The sequence below is a fragment of the Culex pipiens genome, chromosome 3 (assembly GCF_016801865.2).
Source record: "Culex pipiens pallens isolate TS chromosome 3, TS_CPP_V2, whole genome shotgun sequence".
NCBI classification, from domain to species: Eukaryota; Metazoa; Arthropoda; class Insecta; order Diptera; family Culicidae; genus Culex; species Culex pipiens.
Window position 1 is genome coordinate 99,879,688 of NC_068939.1, and position 17,773 is coordinate 99,897,460.

At 37.3% G+C, this 17,773-nt stretch overlaps 2 protein-coding genes across 5 annotated transcripts in view; one reads left to right on the forward strand and one right to left on the reverse strand.

Moving 5' to 3' along the window:
* Window positions 1-4,628, forward strand: part of LOC120421929 (uncharacterized) — a 55,674-nt gene extending 51,046 nt beyond the window's left edge. For all 4 annotated transcript variants that reach the window (XM_039585228.2, XM_039585231.2, XM_039585229.2 and 1 more), the window contains exons 5-6: window positions 2,395-2,590; window positions 3,305-4,628. In XM_039585228.2, the coding sequence (XP_039441162.1) occupies window positions 2,395-2,590; window positions 3,305-3,515 (407 nt within the window). In that variant the 3' untranslated portion in view covers window positions 3,516-4,628. The remainder of the gene's footprint in view (window positions 1-2,394; window positions 2,591-3,304) is intronic.
* Window positions 4,629-14,820: 10,192 nt separating this feature from the next.
* LOC120421936 (TBC1 domain family member 13) lies at window positions 14,821-16,823 on the reverse strand. The gene is made up of 6 exons (XM_039585243.2): window positions 16,570-16,823; window positions 16,426-16,499; window positions 16,223-16,348; window positions 15,867-16,159; window positions 15,192-15,715; window positions 14,821-15,132 (listed from the first exon to the last, which is right to left on the reverse strand). Exons 1-6 carry the CDS (start codon window positions 16,587-16,589, stop codon window positions 15,018-15,020), a joined length of 1,152 nt encoding a protein of 383 aa, XP_039441177.1. The 5' UTR covers window positions 16,590-16,823; the 3' UTR covers window positions 14,821-15,017.
* Window positions 16,824-17,773: the final 950 nt, after the last annotated feature.

Below are 17,773 nucleotides of genomic sequence, written 5' to 3' on the forward strand. Positions count from 1 at the left end.
AGTCTTAAAAATCAACCTCCTTCCACCAGTGTACCGACAAAGAACGAATGCTTGCTCTTTGATCCACTACAATATTTATCTTTCAATTCGTAATCGGATTATTTGGACCAACTGTTTTCCAACTGAAGCGTGTGCTATTTAGTAGCTGTATAAACGCTGAGCACGTGGGCAGAAAGGAGGGGAAGGGGTATTTGATAACTCGCAAATCGCATGAGTGGGCCCCCTCGATTGTAGCCATGAATGGGAGAAATCAGACAGGAGAGTGCTTCTGTGCTGCTGCTGATGCTCTCATTGTTTGTTTGTTTGTTTGGTTTGCAATCCCGGAAAGGAGCAGCTCAGCTTTCCGGAAAGACAGTCGAAATCTTTTCTTCCTCTTTATTTTTTTCACTCTTACATTCAAGAACATATTTCCGTACGCTACAGTGCTTTCCAATTTGCAATGTTTGGCTTGAGAGTGGCACTATTTCCCCCGTTTGATATTTGAAGTTTAAAGTTCAGTTGTTAGTTTTGCAATCAACAATTTCCACCCATCTGATTCAGAATGGCAAACAAATTTTCTTTCAACAAGACAACATCATTCGACAGCAACAATGTTGCAAAAAATATCAGGGGAGGGTTCAGCACGATACGGTAACGTGACAAACGACATCATTATTCCAAAGAGATAGTTATGCTCTTGAGATGAATAAGAGTGACAATTGATTGCAGAGCATTCTCAAGAGTCTCTTCTCCACTTACAAACTTACAAGCTGACCTTTCTCGTTACACGAACCTTTACGGGTGAAGAAGTTGTGAGCAGAGCTGAAAATGTCAGGGGTCCTGACGCGAAAATCGGCGACGCATACACGATTTTTTCAGATCCATTCACTGAACCGCAAAACCGTGACATAAACAAACCCGACTCAGTCGTGAGTGCCCTAGCTCAATGAGCAGCTGCAATGCGAGGCAGTAGTCGACCAACGCTCATTCGACGTTGCACGCACACACATAAAGAACAAGTTTTTACACAAAAAATTGGTATTTATGCGTGGAAATGTAATTTTGAATATAAGTTATGGTTGTTTTAAGTGTTTTGCACAGTCTAGAACCATTCATTTGTTTAAAAATAGTCAAAATAGTGTTTAGAGAGGATTTTACGAGTCAGTCATACGGCACGAATTGAGTGAGTGTAGCTCATTTTTTCACGTCTCTCATTCTCCAGCAGCCGACCGGCACGAGTCAGGCGGCAGTGGTTGAACGGACACAGTAGGCTTACAGTCAGATGCTAGCAGTGAACTGACATTTAAGTTTGCTTCATGTGTACGATGGGTTGGAAACATTTTGCAGGCCTGGTTGTGAGCAAATCTCTGCCAAATTCGAAATCATCAATTGAAGATTTTTTTTTTAATTCCGCAAATAAATAAATTTGTATATGTCGTACATATTTTCTATTTATTATATGACTTGGCTGATGTTAAAAAATACTTTTTTAGGGCTATTTTTTAACTTGCAAAACTTTGGCTGTGTTTTTTACTACAAATCGTGGGACGGTTCTTCAACATTCATATTCTACTTTACCTCCAGATCGAGATGCATTTTTTTTAAACTATTTATTTTTTAAATGTTTAAATGGTCGGGGAACTGCAATGCAGGGATGCCAGATACACAGATTTGTCTGTGTTTCACAGACATTTGAGCTCGTGTCAGACATTTTTTGATGTACACAGACTTTTTAAAAACTTCATTTAATTGTTATTTTGTTAAAATATCAATCGAAACTTATTTTGTTAGTCTTCAAATGCTTAAAAACACAATTTTTGATAGATTTCTATGACTGTAAATTGATTTATTTGAATTTTAGACAAAGACACAGACATACACAGACTTTTTCACAGACATTTTAAAAAATCATCTGGCATCCCTGCTGCAATGTGAGATGGCGGAAAATAACCCAGCTAGGAATACCCGAAATTGAGAAACCTAGACACCAAACGGACAATTTTTGCGAATTCGATCTAACGAAGCATGAAACCCGTCTTGAGTGAATCCTCAAATGGGATAAATTTTTAATATGTCAATCCAACCAGCCCATCCGAAAAGTTATCCAAATCGCAAACATCCCTTCTTTCCCGTTTTCACAGCCCAAAGTGTGGCAAACCACACATAAAGATGTGATGTTTATTGAATTTTTATAGCACTTTTACAGTTGGCAGAGCGCGCGCTTTCGCTTATTTTCACACGTACACACGAATCGATGATTTATTCATAAATTTGATTACCGAATATGGCTCGTGGCTCGTCTCGGCTTCGGCACTCGGAAGAGTTTATCTCTCAATAATGTGCGCGCCTTCTCGTTCTGACACTTTCGTTCTCTTTCTCTCTTTCCCTCACCCTGCCGCTACCGACAAAAAACAGGACTCTGGCGGATGTCGAGGCATCCCAACTATTTCGGCGAGATCGTTATTTGGTGGGGAATCTTCGTCATCTCGCTGAACGTCATCGACGGCATCGAGTGGGTGGCAATTATGTCGCCAATTTTCACCACCCTCATCATCCTGTTCCTGTCCGGCATCCCCGTGCGGGAACGGTCCGCGGACGAAAAGTACCGAGAGTAAGTTTGCAATTTAATGGCATGTTATTTTTTTTTTTTTAGCATTATTGCGTATAGAAAAAAAGTTTGACTATAGGTAACATGGTTTTGTGTATCGAAGCTTTTGTGTGACTGTTTATTTATTGATGGTTTTAACGGATTTATCGGCTTCATGGACCGATCTGACGCAGTTGCGAAATGTTAATTTGAAGAAGAAGTAACCAGGTTCAACCTACTAAATCTGTTTTTTGCCAGTTTTTTGTCTTCAACTAAGGCGTCATCCATAAAGTATGTCACGCTAAAATCGGTCTAAATCTGTCTGTTTCAAGCAAACAATCTGTCGAGTTCAGCCATTGATTAAAGTTGAACAAAAATTGTCCAAGAAACAGTGTCCCGTTTCACCTTGATGATTTCCGATGAAATCGGCTGCTGGGCAGAGTAACTGTCTCAGGGAGCATGAAACGAATAATTTTCGCAGGCATGGCATACTTTGCGAAACTTTTTATAATTGGTTTTTCAAACTGTTGCACTGCTAGTAACCCATCAACAGCTGGGAGCGAAAACTAATCAGAAAATTGTATAGCTCCGTCGAGTTCCACGTCTCATCATATGGGGAGGTCGTAATTAGTTTAGCGTTTCACTTACTACCCAATAACACGACACCCCCAGCTACAGCTATAGCGATTGATTGACCTGACCTGTTGCCTACTCTCTATCCACTTTTCCCCTCCACAGTGACCTGGAATATCGAAAGTATAAAGCGTGCACGTCGCCGCTGATTCCGATCCCACCGGCCATCTACTCCGAGGTTCCCCGGGCGCTCAAGTTCATCCTGTGCTGCGAGTTTCCGCTGTACGACTCGCTGGACAAGCGACGCAAGGAGGACGGCCCATTTGCCATGACTACCTCTATATCAGTGGCCCATTCGCATTCGACCCACACCTAGCAATCGGGAGGCGGACATTACCACAATTATCCCGTGTCGTCCTCGTCGTCATCGTACCACCACCATAACCAACAGAACTCCCACCACGTCCAAGGACAACAGCAGCAGCAGGTTAGTGGTGGTTCAACCTCCAAAGATAGAAACAACTCCGTTGGACGAGCTGCCAGCTATTCGTCCAGCCACCGGAGTGGCTGTGATCGGCGAGGTGGTGGGGAGAAATCCTACTACGGGAGCCACGACTTTGAGGAGGACATTGTCCCGGAACGAATTACCTGCATTGCCAACGGGGACGGTAACTACATCACCGGGTCGGCACAGATTACTACCATTTTGTGATCTCGTTCACAGATGTTCAATGTTAACTACGGCTATACTCATCACGGTATACATAGGAGAAAAAGCAAATGTAAAATGTTATCAAACGCTGTGTTTAGATTTTTTATAGTTTAATGGTTGCTAAAAGGCGCGTTGAACTCGATTTAAGACAAAGTTTAAGAAAACAAATGCCAATTTTGAATTGCCAACGCTTGATTCGGTACAATATTGCCACAAACACGCTAGAATCACGGGAAAAAGTTAACATCTTAAGGAGATTCAAACACTCGGACAAACAAATTAAATGCACCTCTCGCGCTACAAAACGTTGCTATCACCTTTCCAAAAAACAACAACAAAATAAAAAAAAACAGAATATTGGCTTTGGTCCTGCAATGGCCCCCAAAAACGTATAATCAGAAAGAAGTAAATTCAACACCTTTCGCTAACAAGAAATAATTGGCAGTCGACCGCAGGTTTTGCCCGTTTTATGTGCACGATTGCACTTGGCTCTCTCACTCTCTTGTTATTCCGTAGCCTTTCAGGAAGATTAGATTTCAAAGGGAGTAAACCTCACACTTTTGCTCCGATTTGGTTTAGACTAGTTGGTTTGGGGCTGCAAAAAATGGCATCGCAGTAGCGATTTATTGAAGTCATCGACCACTATTGCACTGGTTACCAGTGGTCCCAGCATTTATTTCAGCCAACTTTACCATTCTTGGTCATTTGATGCCTCCACCATGATGGAGTTTCATCCAAGTAGTCAAGTTGGTCGTTTTTCAGATAGAGACATGGCAGATTTTTGAATGACTAACTGAAAAAAACAAACAATTATCTGCTTCTTCCAGACTATGTTAACCCTCTACTGCCCAATTTTTTTTCGAAAATATTTATTTTTCCCGTGTTTAGGAGGTCATTTTGAGCAACTTTTGTTCTACGAAAAACTTTACTTCTCTTGTTTTATGTTTTTCTTGTTTCATTTTTAGTATTTTAATTTGCATTTATCTTGTTTTGTTTGTTTATGTTTGATTTTGGTAGTATTTGGCCTACTCTACCACCTAATATAATTACATTTCGCCTGTCTAATTTTTTCATGTTTTTACAGTCACTTTTTCAATTTTTTGCAAGTTTTTCACATTTTCTGGTATAGAATCGCACCATCATCATATAAATTGCAAAAAAATGCGTAGAGGCATAGTCTGCGACACTACAAAAATTACTGCATACTTCTTTTTACTGAAAATATAGAAAATGTTAGTGAAAAACACAGTTGACCCCTAAAAAAATGACATTTTAAAAAACATTGGCAAAGTCACATAAAACAAGACTTGACAAGCAAAAAATGAAAATTTGGTTTATAGGACCTTTTCAAAAAAAACTCCAGAAGTTAAACTTCCAACCCTGAAATTTTCTAAAATTTTAATAGTTCTCCTTTCCAATGCTTTTTAAAGATCAAAAATCGGTTGGAAAATAGTTTGTTGACGATTTTTTAGATCGAAACGCGTCTAAAGGCGGGGTTAGGTTGTAGAGGGTTAATTTAAGGGGTTGTACATGTAAAAAATCACAAAAAAATCATATTCCCGATTATTTATTAAATCCTTTCAAAAGATGATTTCCAATCACTCCTCAAAGTTTCATGAAGTTATTTTATGATTTAAGTGAATCGAAGACGATTTAAGTTTAAAGTTTTGCCATGCACAAAGCGAACTGTCAAACTTTGTGAGCGTTTTTCTCAAAACACCGAGTTGATTTGCGGGTGCCACGATATCTCGAGACGGGATGGACCAAATTTGGAGTGAGGACTCTCAAGACATATCCCGTGTGCATTAGCGTGGTTCACGTTTCTATGAAAAAGACAAAAGTTGTTATTTTGTCTTGCATCAACCGGAATTTCGTTCTTTTATGTCCCCAGAACCACTCCTGAAAATTTGAGCCCATTTGGTAAGGTATAGGAGCTCCAGTTTTAATTTGAAATTTATATGGGATTTTGATTTATTTTCCATGGGAAACTATCTTTTTTTACATTGTATTAGGATTTTTTTTTTATAAATCGATGAAATGACTTGATTCTTATAGTAGGAGATAGGTTTTGAACTGGGGAACAACTTTGTAGAACATACCAACATGCTAGGAAGTGACCCTTTAAAGATACAGATACTTTTAGATGGTGGCTTTTGAAGTAAAGCCCCTTCAAAAGCCACCATCTAAAAGTATCTGTATTTTTAAAGGGTCACTTCCTAGCATGTTGGTATGTTCTACAAAGTTGTTCCCCAGTTTAAAACCTATCTCCTACTATAAGAATCAAGTCATTTCATCGATTTATAAAAAAAATCCTAATACAATGTAAAAAAAGATAGTTTCCCATGGAAAATAAATCAAAATCCCATATAAATTTCAAATTAAAACTGGAGCTCCTAGACCTTACCAAATGGGCTCAAATTTTCAGGAGTGCTTCTGGGGACATAAAAGAACGAAATTCCGGTTGATGCAAGACAAAATAACAACTTTTGTCTTTTTCATAGAAACGTGAACCACGCTAGTGTGCATGACAAAGCTCGATTTTGAAATTTAAGTTTTTAAAAAATTACAAAAATCAAAAATTGTTGATTTTTCATATGAAAAACAGAAAAAAAAATTTATGTTTTTTCAAAATAAACTTTTTTGAGAATCGGCCTTCGTCATGCACACGGACCTGTTTAGTGAGTCTTCACCAAAATTTTGAGCCGATTTGGCAACTAATGACTCCGTGAATGAGTTAAAAAAATTAAAATTATGCGTAGAATTGTAACGATTAGACCAGCGTTTCTCAACCGGTGAGGAATTCCCCCCTGGGGGGGAATTTGACCAATTTTTAGGGGGAATGAGGATGCAAAAGAAATCCGATGTCTTCATACAGGCGTGCAGAAAAATTATTCTTATCTGACGTTCTTTAAAAGTTTCATGATCAGAGTACACAAAAAAAAAATCGCGATTCAACCACTTATTTTTATTCGTTTTTACGAAGTTGACTTTATAGCTGTCGGCCACTATTGCTAGTGCCAACCACTAGTGTCTTCCTTTTAATTACAAGGACTTCGCCGACGGCGCCGGATACCCATTTTTACACTTTGAACTTGAGAGCGCCCGCCGCGGGATTTGAACCAGCAACCTCTGGATTGTGAGTCCAGTGCGCGGTCCGATTGATCCACACGGACGGGACAATTCACTATTCGTTTTTGCAGTTTTTTTTAAATTGAAAAGTTTCACTTCTGTAAGTTTTAACATGGTTGCATTCATGAGTTGTTCTTAAAAATATTTGTCAAAGAATTTTCTGGATTTTTTTTTTCGATGGGTTTTTGATAAAAATATGTTTTAATAGTTTCGATGCATTTTGTATATTTTCATTCGTTGAACCAGAACGCTTAAAAAAAGCAAATTTAATCATTTTTTTATGTTTTTAGTTTTCATTTTGTTTGTAGATTATTGAGCTTTTTGATAAGGTTTAGAATTTTTTTTAATTAACAGTTAATATTTAATAAAACATTACCAGATGAACAAATGCATAAATTTTCAAAAGTAATAATCACTTGAAAAAATGGTCCAATTGATATCTGTCGGATTTGTAACTGTGAGACTGAACCATCAAAACATTTGATTTGCGAATGCAGCGATTTCATCCTAGAAATCTTGCCAAACTAGGGTACATCGCAGTGTCAGCCAATGACCATAACCCAAAATGGTAACTTGTCATCCTGAAATTTGCGATAACAAAATGGGTATACCGCAATAGATCAACTCAATGGTCGCAGTGGTTCTAAACCCAAAAAAAACTAATAATTTATTTATGTAATGAAATTTCTTTGACTTCAGCCGTTGCAAAACTACTAACTATTACTGTCATTCTCGAATAACAAAACTCCAAAAATAGTACTCTAATAGTAGTTTATGCAACAAGTTGCAAAAAGAGAATTTTTTCAGCACGAGTCGTACATTTATCCAACGAGGTTCACCGAGTTGGATAAATACGAAGAGTGCTGAAAAAATCAAGTTTTGCAACGAGTGCAATTCCAAAAAACACACACTGAGTGAAATTTTATGTCAAATTTTCATGTATTTTGTCAATAAATCGTTTAAATCAAAAAAATTTTGAAAAGTGTTACTTTTCGAAACAAGTGCTGAAAAGTTCAACTTTTCAGCACCCATTTGAGTGCTGAAAAGTAGAACTTTTCAGCATTTATTTTGAAAAGTGTTGCTATTCGATTCTGTTATTTTTGGTACAGAAAAGTAGGCTATTTCGTTTCACGTCGGAATTGCAAAAAGTACTTTTCAGTATCCATTTGAGTATTGAACAGTTCAACTTTTCATCACTTGATTCGAAAAGCAATAATTTTTACTACTCGCTTTCTTTGTCCCAAAATAATAGTTTATGCAGCATGTAGCATGATTTTTTCAACATATTACATTTTATGAAATTTTGAAGAAAAAAACTAACTTAATCCACCTATGTGGTTGGAGCCTTCTTCATTCCTTACTAAAAGATTCTCATAGACAGAGCCGTACCTTGGGTCCACGGCGCCCTTGGCGAAGCATCAATTTGGCGCCCGCTCCCAAGTTTACAAGAAATTTGAAATTGAGGTTAATTTTCAATGATTGCTTCAATGAGTTTTGATTTTATAATTGCAATTGGAGACCTTAATATGGTTAAATTCAGAAACACAGTTATTTATTAATTTTTATGTTTAATTTTTAAATAATATTAGACAGGTTGATTTAAAAATTCATTGTGGGAATTGCGTTGGCTGAATCTTTCTCAGATTTCATAACACGATAATGAAAGCTAGGTTTTGTTTTTTATTAATTTATTTTTCAGATAAATGCACAGAATTGAACTATAAATGTTGCTTTAATTTGTTGGCAAATTTGATCTTTTTTTCTAAGCCTGTATAAATCTGATCTAGTATTAAATTTATTGTATAAGCAAAGAACTTAACCGGATTCGTAAAATAATTAGTTGATTTGGCTTTGGATTTCATTTTGGTGCAATTAGAAAAAAGAAAAAAATCTTTCTTCAAAATAAAAAAATAATTAGTCGATGCCCGTGTCCTCTTTTGTTTTATCTAGATCCCAGCAAGCTTAGTACAAAAGAGCAAACCGGCATCGAAGTATAATTTTTCAACATGCAGCGGCAGAACCATATTTCGTCAAAATCAATTAAAGATCATTCAAAATCCAGCGCAATTCATGATGAAACTTATTTTAATATTTGGGCAAAAATATCAAGATAAGAAATTTTTATTCATTTTAAGTGATTCGCCCATACGAGGCTTGAGAATATTTATCATAATTTTATATTTATAATTATATTTTGCATTGATTTTTTTGATCGGTATATTTTTAATTCGTGATATCAAATTTTATGTTTCAGAAAATTATTTTTTTGAGCAAAGCTATATCAATGTTTTCAAACCTTGAAAAAATATATTTTTTTTTGTTTTTAACTGAAAAAACAAGTTTGAATCGTTTCTCATTATCAAAGCTTTTTAGACGATTAAAAAAGTAAACAACACCGGTTAAGCTAAAACTGAAAAAGTGATGTTTAGATCATTTTGTGTGCTCTGTAAAATATTTTTTTTCTTGAAAAAATAATGTTGGTCTTATTACACTCAACCCCCGGTGGTTGGTCACTTTTTCGTTTGACACTTTTTTAGTTTGTACCCCGTTGGTTGGTCAAAGTCAAACTAAAAAGTGACGAACTGTCACTCTTTACACGGCGCTCACGCACACTGTCAAAACAAACGTCTGATAGTGTGTGTGAACTCCGTGTAAAGAGGGTGTCAAACTAAAAAGTGACCCCGTTCGTTTGACAACAGTTGGTGTCAAACCATCGGGGTTTGAGTGTAGTGAAAATTTAAAGCAGTTTTCCTATTTCAAAACACTAGTATTTTGAAAAAAGCGTAGGCAAATTTCAATGCACGAATTTGCATTTAAAAGCGGTGTATGCACTTCGGAAGGAATCGGTCAAGAAAAATTTCAAATGGGCAGCAGCGGCAGCGAAAGCAAGCCAGAGAGGGTGAATAAGAGCCCAAAAAAAAAAACGCTCCCTTTCCTTTGTTCTACTGTTCGTAAAGCTGAGGGGGGGCGACATAAACTTTGAAAAATATTTGCAACGGCCTAAAATGTAAAAATAATTCCAATTTCAAAGAAGCTCGAAATATGACCATCATTTTTGGCTGATTGTGATTTACATCCAAATTAAAATAACATATAGTTGTAAATTTTTGTAGTCTGGAAGGTATTACTTAAACTCCTTTATACAATGTTCCAAACTTTAATGCTGTTTTCATTTTGAGAAGCTCTTTTAGAACTCCTTGAACTTTTTGCCACTTGAGCAAAAAATAAAAAAATAAATTTTCAAAAACACTTCGGTAGAAATATTCATATAATTGATTTTAACGCACCCAAATCATATTGTTTTATAATTTAAACCAAATTATCTAGTTATTTATAGTTCTACTTTATAATTTGGCACCCATTCTGTTGCAAATACCAATTAAGAATTTTATAACTGACATGAAAATTTTGTACTATCATCGATTTCGGCGCCCCCCAAGGGCTGGCGCCCTTGGCGGTCGCCAACTGCGCCAACCCCTAGGTACGGCGCTGCTCATAGATATTTACAATTCAAGACTCGTTGGAAAGGTCTTCCGATTACCTAACCAAAGATGGGCCGGATGATGGATCCAGACATAGTTTACATCAAATTAGCAAGATCCGGCTTCAAAAAAGTACATAAATATCACTTAAGTGGTCACAACTTGAGACAGGGTTGCTAGATCTTAATGTTTAGGATTCATTGGAAAGGTCTTTCAATTACCTATCCAACGATATATAACATGGGGATATTTGGTACGATTTCAGGTAATTTCGAAAGCACATTGTTATACATAACTACTTATCGAAACTTAAATATTTTTGAAACTCGATCTATGGGACCCTAAACTGAGTGCAACTGGTGTGGTCTAAATCGGTTCAGCCAGTGCTGAGAAAGCTGAGTGATAATTTTGGTAACACACAGACACACAGATTTCCAAAAAAGTATCCAAGTAAAAAGTATGGATGGTCTCTACACGAAATCTGTGATCAATTCAAGATGTATTGTTACCATCATTTTTTTTTTTTTGCTGTGTGGAATTAAATGATCATAGTATGCGGTTTGAAGGGATTAACGAATTCATCGTAACAGGAAGATTTATCGAAAAATCAGAGATCGATTGCCGCAGAAACGATTGTGTTTTTTTTTCTTTTTGAATAATCTATTGAAAACTGTTATTTCAAGACTAACAATTAAAAACGGCAAAATTATAAACTATAACCCTTCAAAATTGTTACTAAAATCAGGGGATTCAACATGAACAGGTTTTGAGTCCATCGAGAATGATTAATATCGGCTTGTGATGAAAGCTCACATCCGTGCATTGATGATACCATTATTAGCATGGCAAATTGCTTTCCTCTTCCGGTGCCATTTGCAGCAGCCTTCAAACCATCACCCTTCCCTTGTTACTAACCAACTATATAAAACTTGTTATTTACCTAACATTATTCCGACAAGTTTAGCACCCTTCTTCAATCCCACCAATTACATAGAGTAGTGATATGGACGTATTACAACAACAGAGGAAATCAAAAATTAACAAATATTGCACTTTCAATGCAGAACACGTTGCACAAACACAAACTATGTAGTGGAAACAGTGTGGCTACAGTATAGGTAGGCAAATCGTATATACATATTTAATCCCGTAGAGTTAAACAGTAAAAACCCATTCTATGACTCCTTTTAGACGAGAATGTTATATTCAATTTTACACATCTACTCCTTTTTACCCAGGTTCGAAATATATACACAAACACCCATTACTAATTCCCTAACAAAAAGTTCTACCATGTAAGCAACCACATTGAACCGATGAGAAGTATGAATCAAACAAAACTAACTGGAAAGCTAACAACAGAAATGAATGGATTCAGTAGTGAAACACATATTGTATAGGAAACTTTACAGTGTTCAATATACCTAAACATTGTTGCGATTAAACAAAAAAAAAGTAAACTCTCAAAATCCTAACGTATATATCAAAATTTAACAATTGTTAAGCGAAACGTCAGAGATTTGCTCAAAAAAACACTAACAACCTTTTCGTTGGTCAATCGTTCCGAACAATCCAAAAAGGCAAGGTAACAAGCACAAGAAACCACTTAACTAACATTAAATCGATGCACCTCAACAAAAAAGAAATAAATACATGTAATCCCCTCTTTCTCAACCTACCACACTACTTTTAGGCACCGAAAAACAAGAAACGATGCAGGATAACAATTTGTCAGTTTAGATAGATCTTTCAATCACACACACACACACACACGACGATCGAATCAAATTAAGCGCTGTACGACGTTTCATGCAACCAGGCAATTTCGTCTGACGGTTACACAGTTTAGACCGCTTACAAATTCAACAGATTCAATGCCACGGGGGAGCCGCAGGAAGCAGAATCGATAGAGTAACAATAACAGCAAATAACTGCACGCAGAAAACGTGGTGGAGAAAATATGCTTCTAGAGCCCAATGTCTGTCGAAATTGATCAAACTTTCATTGTTTTCTTTTCTTGGAGAAACACACTTGGAGGAAAAGTTTGTGAATATGTGAAAAATATATAATTATAGCCAAGTCGTGTTGCGAGGGTAATAGAAAAAAAAGCAAATGCAAAACTTCAAAAATAATATTGAAAGACTTATTACAATTAACAATGTTGCATTGCAGATAGAGATGTATTATTATATATTTAAATTATGGATGAGAACGGTAACTATATATTGCATATATACGGGAGATGGTCGAACTAGCAGAGCATAATTGTGGTTTAATTTAGTTTGATGACACATCCCTAACGTACAACTGATCTATGATTTTTCGTTTTTCGCATTATGGGAGCATTTTCATTACTTTTAAGTTAATTATGCATTTCAATAAAAATCGGCTTCAAGGGATTTTATGAGCACTGGCGTGGTTCACAGATATATTAAAATCACAAAAATGTTTAATTTCGAACGCATCAACCGGAATTTTCAAGCACTTTAGCCAGAAAATTTAAGCTTATTTGGTTAAGGTTTAGTTGTTATAGTTCTGATCTGGAGTTAGAATGAAATTTAAATAAAAAATTGATCTATTTTTCACTTTTTAACTCTTCTTCTAGAAATTTGTCCTCAACCTGATACAGTTTTCTCGTCTTAGAGATTTCTTATAAGTTTTGATCCGAAGAACACTTTGTAGAACATCGCAAAAACTAGGAATGGATCCCGAAAAAGTACTGGTTAATTTTTGGAACATGTTTTGAAATTTTGCCGAAAAATGTAAACTCCAAAAAGCATCCTGCATCTTTCCGGGATTAATTCCTAGCGCTTTGCAATGTTCTACAAAGTTGTTCTTCGAATCAAACCCAATAAGAAACCTTAGAATACGAAATTTGGATAAGGTTTTGGGAAATTTTGTCTAAGAAGATGTAAAACACACAGATAAATCTATTTAAGGCATCAAAATATACCTAAATCTTCAACGGGATCATCCATGAACCACGTGGACACTTTTTTTTGGAAATCTCAACCCTCAATTTTCATACAAAAACATATTTTTGTATGGAAATTGTACGTGTTATTTTCGGGACTACAGTCTGAATAGTGAGAGCATTTTTTAAAGCACCTAAAAGCTTGAAATTTGGAAAACGATGCACAACTTCAAATGTTCTGTGTCTGTTTCATCCGAAACTAATCAAAAATATCCAAATATTGTACGATCACAAGAGAAACAAGGCTAAAACAGCTGTCCCATTTCGCCCCATGTGTTCTGTTTCGCCCCAAATGACGGTACTGTGATTTAACAACTCGGAGGAAGCAAAATTCAAAACAAGCCGATCAGCACTTTGATCATTAATTAAAGCTTTCATAAGGAATTTTTGATTATTACTAAGTAATAAATAGCCCACTTTAATTAAGCACACAACTCTCCATTTTTGATGTGTTTGAAAATGTTGTTAGATTATCGGAAAACTGCAAAAGTGATGAAGATAGGCCGATAGGCTATACGAAAATTGTTATATTTTCCATACCCAAAACATAAAAAATCTTATGGAATTTTATATGTAAACTTCAATTGCTTGCGCAAATTGAGGTTTTAACCATAAGCTCCCTATTTTTGCTGATTTGTTGAGGACCCTTAAAAGCTTTAAACCTGCATGTGCTGATAATGAGAAATGTATGCTGCTAATTTAAAAAAAATATTAAAAATTTATAACTTGAAAAGAAATGTTTAACAGGAGTTAACAGGCTGGCCGGCAGTGATATTATCGGAAAGTACAGTTTGGATCAGACCTGGTTTATGCCGATACAACTTAAATATCTCAGTTCCGAGTAGAAGCCTGTATTAGTCGGTGTACTTTTTTGAACGAAGCTTGCTGGAATTCCTATCTAGATAGTATAAAAAAGCACACGGGTATCGATTTGAGCTGCTTCCAACTACTCGTTTCAGAATGATAGCAAAGCTAAGGGCTAAACTCCAAGGTCGTTGGGGATTGTGCTGGTGCTAGGTTCCTCGATCAATATTGACCGTTTTGGCCCGAAATACAAGCGGCAAACCAGCCTCGAACGGAGCGCCGCACTTTCGGCAAATTCACGCTGTCTTCTTCTTCAATGCCAAGTGCTACCAGGTACGTTTTCTATTGCAATAATAGTGCAAAAAATTGCTGGCAATAATGTCTTAGGCTCATTCTGAAAAGCCACGGCGTGTACCATCCGGCGTGTTCGTCCCAGTTCCCTACTTGGATGGTGCGAGTTCGAATCCAACCTGATTTAAGTCGTTTTTTTGTTCATGTTCTAGAATCTTTCCCGAAGTCACATTTTCAAGGAGACCAACCGAGATTTGATCCCTGAATGTTTCAAATAAAACACAAATAGTTAGGGAAATATAAAATGCGAATATATTCAGAAAAAAAGAATTCCTTAAACTATGATCATGCATTCGTGATATACAATTTTCGCTGATCTGGCTCTCGATAAACAGAATAAAAACAAGATTTGCTCTTCGTGCTCTAAAATGCATTGTTGTGATGCTGAGAAAGATAGTACACGCAGTATTTTTGCTTAAAAAAACTCTATTCAAGGCTCGTTGCTTTCCTTAGTACAACTTTGATATCCATTGGAGGGAAGTTCTGCAAAAGTTTCACGTTGCAAGCAAAGTCATTATCTAGTATTTGTTCCCGGAGTAAACTAGAAAGAAGCATGAAACTTAATGCATTGTCTTGTTATGATAGGCATAGTCAACTCACATTATCATAGCGCAGCAGACTTTCACTAAAAAGTCGTATCTCTTTTCGTCGGCAAAAACCGAATCCCAGATTCGCAGCACATCTGGCAGTGGAAATTCCTGCGACAGCAGCAGTGTCAGCCACCGGAAGCTGTAGTACTGTGGGTATAGTTCCTGATCCCTGAGCCGATTCCACACTTCCGGGTCTTTATCTTTCAACATGTTGGACAACCTGGCCATCATAAATTTGATACCACCCTCGGACTCGTCCAGCGTTTTGATGAAAAAGTCCCTGATTTCTCCCATCAGCGCCGTGAAGCAAAAGAAGCAGTCGGCTTCCGCGTACTGGCGATACTCGACGTTCGGGTCGGACGCGAGCACGTAGTAAATTGGTCCAATTATTTCGTTCATACCCTGGACGTAACCCTGACCGGGGTTAAGCTTGGCGTACAGGAACAGTATCCGTTCTACGACCTCCCAGTGGGCTTCCTGGCCTGCGTCCATCGCTTGGTAGTTTTCGATGGCTCGTTTTGTTATGAGATTTATCTGGGAAAGTGGCATTATTATTGAAACTTTTTTTTTTTGAGTCATGTCTACTAACTTACTTGCTATCATCCATCGAATGATGATTGTTAGTCGAATTAAATCAGCGATGAGAATTATTAGTGGATTAGATAAATGTGATTTGTGTACCAACCTTGGTCATTCCCAAGCCCTTCCGTTCCACATTTGCAGAGCTTAGTGTTGAAGGAGCCACCCGCACGTGCAACTTCCGTTCCCGATTATGACTCACGACAGATTCGCATGGGAACTCGGTAGCTTGCTGAAAGAACGAAATATCCGGACAGAGGCGCCGAACATCCTTATCGATTTGCAGAAGCACTTCGTTGTCTTTGAAGAATGTGTTCCAGTTGCTCTCCGGTCCATCACTCAGCGGATGGTCAACACACGCGGCACCGTTCTGCTCTCCCGGCGGAATGACCATTTCCTCTAAAAAGTAACCATATCACAGTCAAGATGATTCATCCACATCGAACCCAAGACGGTACAAACCAATAAACTGCTTGTAAAGCTCCCTCTTTTTAGCCAACGTTGCAGACCAAGTGTCTCTCTTCGGACCCAAATAACCAAGCAAAAGCTTCCAACATGTCGACCGTAGCCCGCTACAATCCGGAATGCCTAAAATACAACACAAATTACAATTCCAACAGGTTGATTTCAACACAAAAGTGGGCGTATTGTTCACGCTTGTTTACCGTAAAAGCAAAAGTTTCTTAGCTCTTTTAAGTCTATTTCATCCTGCTGCAAAATGTCTTCGAGGCCAGCCACTCTAAAGAAAAAGTTCAAAGAAGAAAGTTAATCACTTTCAATTAATTTAATCAAACTGCTCCTTCACTCACCGTATTTTGTACAGAGACATGTCAGTCAATAAGTTTGATAGTCGTCGTTAAACGTGAAAACCGTCAAAGGAACGAATCCGTTATGAGTTAAACCTATTCTTATTGAATTAAATTTTGTAAACTGGTGCACTTTGTTCACAAAGTCACGGCTTCATCATGTTTGCAGTACACACAACCCAAAATGTTTACAATCTTTGTGCATGACAACACAGTAGGTGTCTGGTGTTACTGACAGTAAGGAAAACAACAAAGTGCACCCAAATGACGGATCGTAAACCCAAATGAATCCAATAAGAATTCACTAAATTCACCACGCGCATGTTCACCCTCCCCGTAGAAGCACGCCACTGCGCCGTGTGGTGAATGAAACTATAAGATGAGGAAATACCCCTCGTATAAGACTGATTCAGATTTATTTTAAAAAAATATTATTGCTTAGTAGTTTAAAGAATTAAAGCATTAGTAGTTCATGTAACAAGTTGCAAATGATATTTTTTCAGCACTTGGATGAATAAAACCAGTGCTGAAAAAATCGAGTTTTGCAACGATTGCACACGTTTTTACACTCTTTGAATAGGTTTTAAGTGAAACGTCCATGTGATTAATTCAATTCAATTCAAAATGAGTCTACAAAATCAACCAGTTTCGAAAAGTAAAACATTTGGAGACAAGTGCTGAAAAGCACCTCGCGACGCCCAAGACGCCATTTGATTTTGCCGGGACCGATTTTTCGAAAAAATGACAAACTTTGAAGGTCTGTACCGAGCTCCAGATTGCTCCAAACTTCAAAAGTTGACATATTTGATTTTTTTTTACGGGTTTACCCATTTAAAATTCAAATGCAAAGCGCCAGCTCCTGATACGTCCAAGCAAACTTGTTGTACAGAATTGAGCATCCCAAGTCTGCCTGTGCGAACAACAAGAGATGACAGAGATACACTTACACAATCACACACACATACACACTTTTACACAGAATAAACAAGAGTTGAGTCGAGTTTTACACGTTGAATCGAGCGGTCGCATTTTTGCTCCTATCCGAAACGTCCGGTCGCCGCGAAAAGTACAGTCCACTCCTCTAAGGCCACAAAACTCATATTTAGAGGGTGACGAGCAGAAATTCCCGGGAAAAATTTCCCGGGAAACCGACTATTTTTGGACCTCTCGATTCCCGGGAAATTCGGTCGAGACTCCCGGGAAATTT

Bases quoted from the DNA above. Each gene is read 5' to 3' on its own strand.
- LOC120421936 (XM_039585243.2), bottom strand. From the start codon at position 16,589: ATGTCTCTGTACAAAATACG. The intron at 16,160-16,222 runs GTTTGTACCGTC...GTTACTTTTTAG, and splicing joins GCTTTACAAGCAGTTTATTG to AGGAAATGGTCATTCCGCCG. The intron at 15,716-15,866 runs GTTGGTACACAA...CCACTTTCCCAG, and splicing joins AGGGCTTGGGAATGACCAAG to ATAAATCTCATAACAAAACG.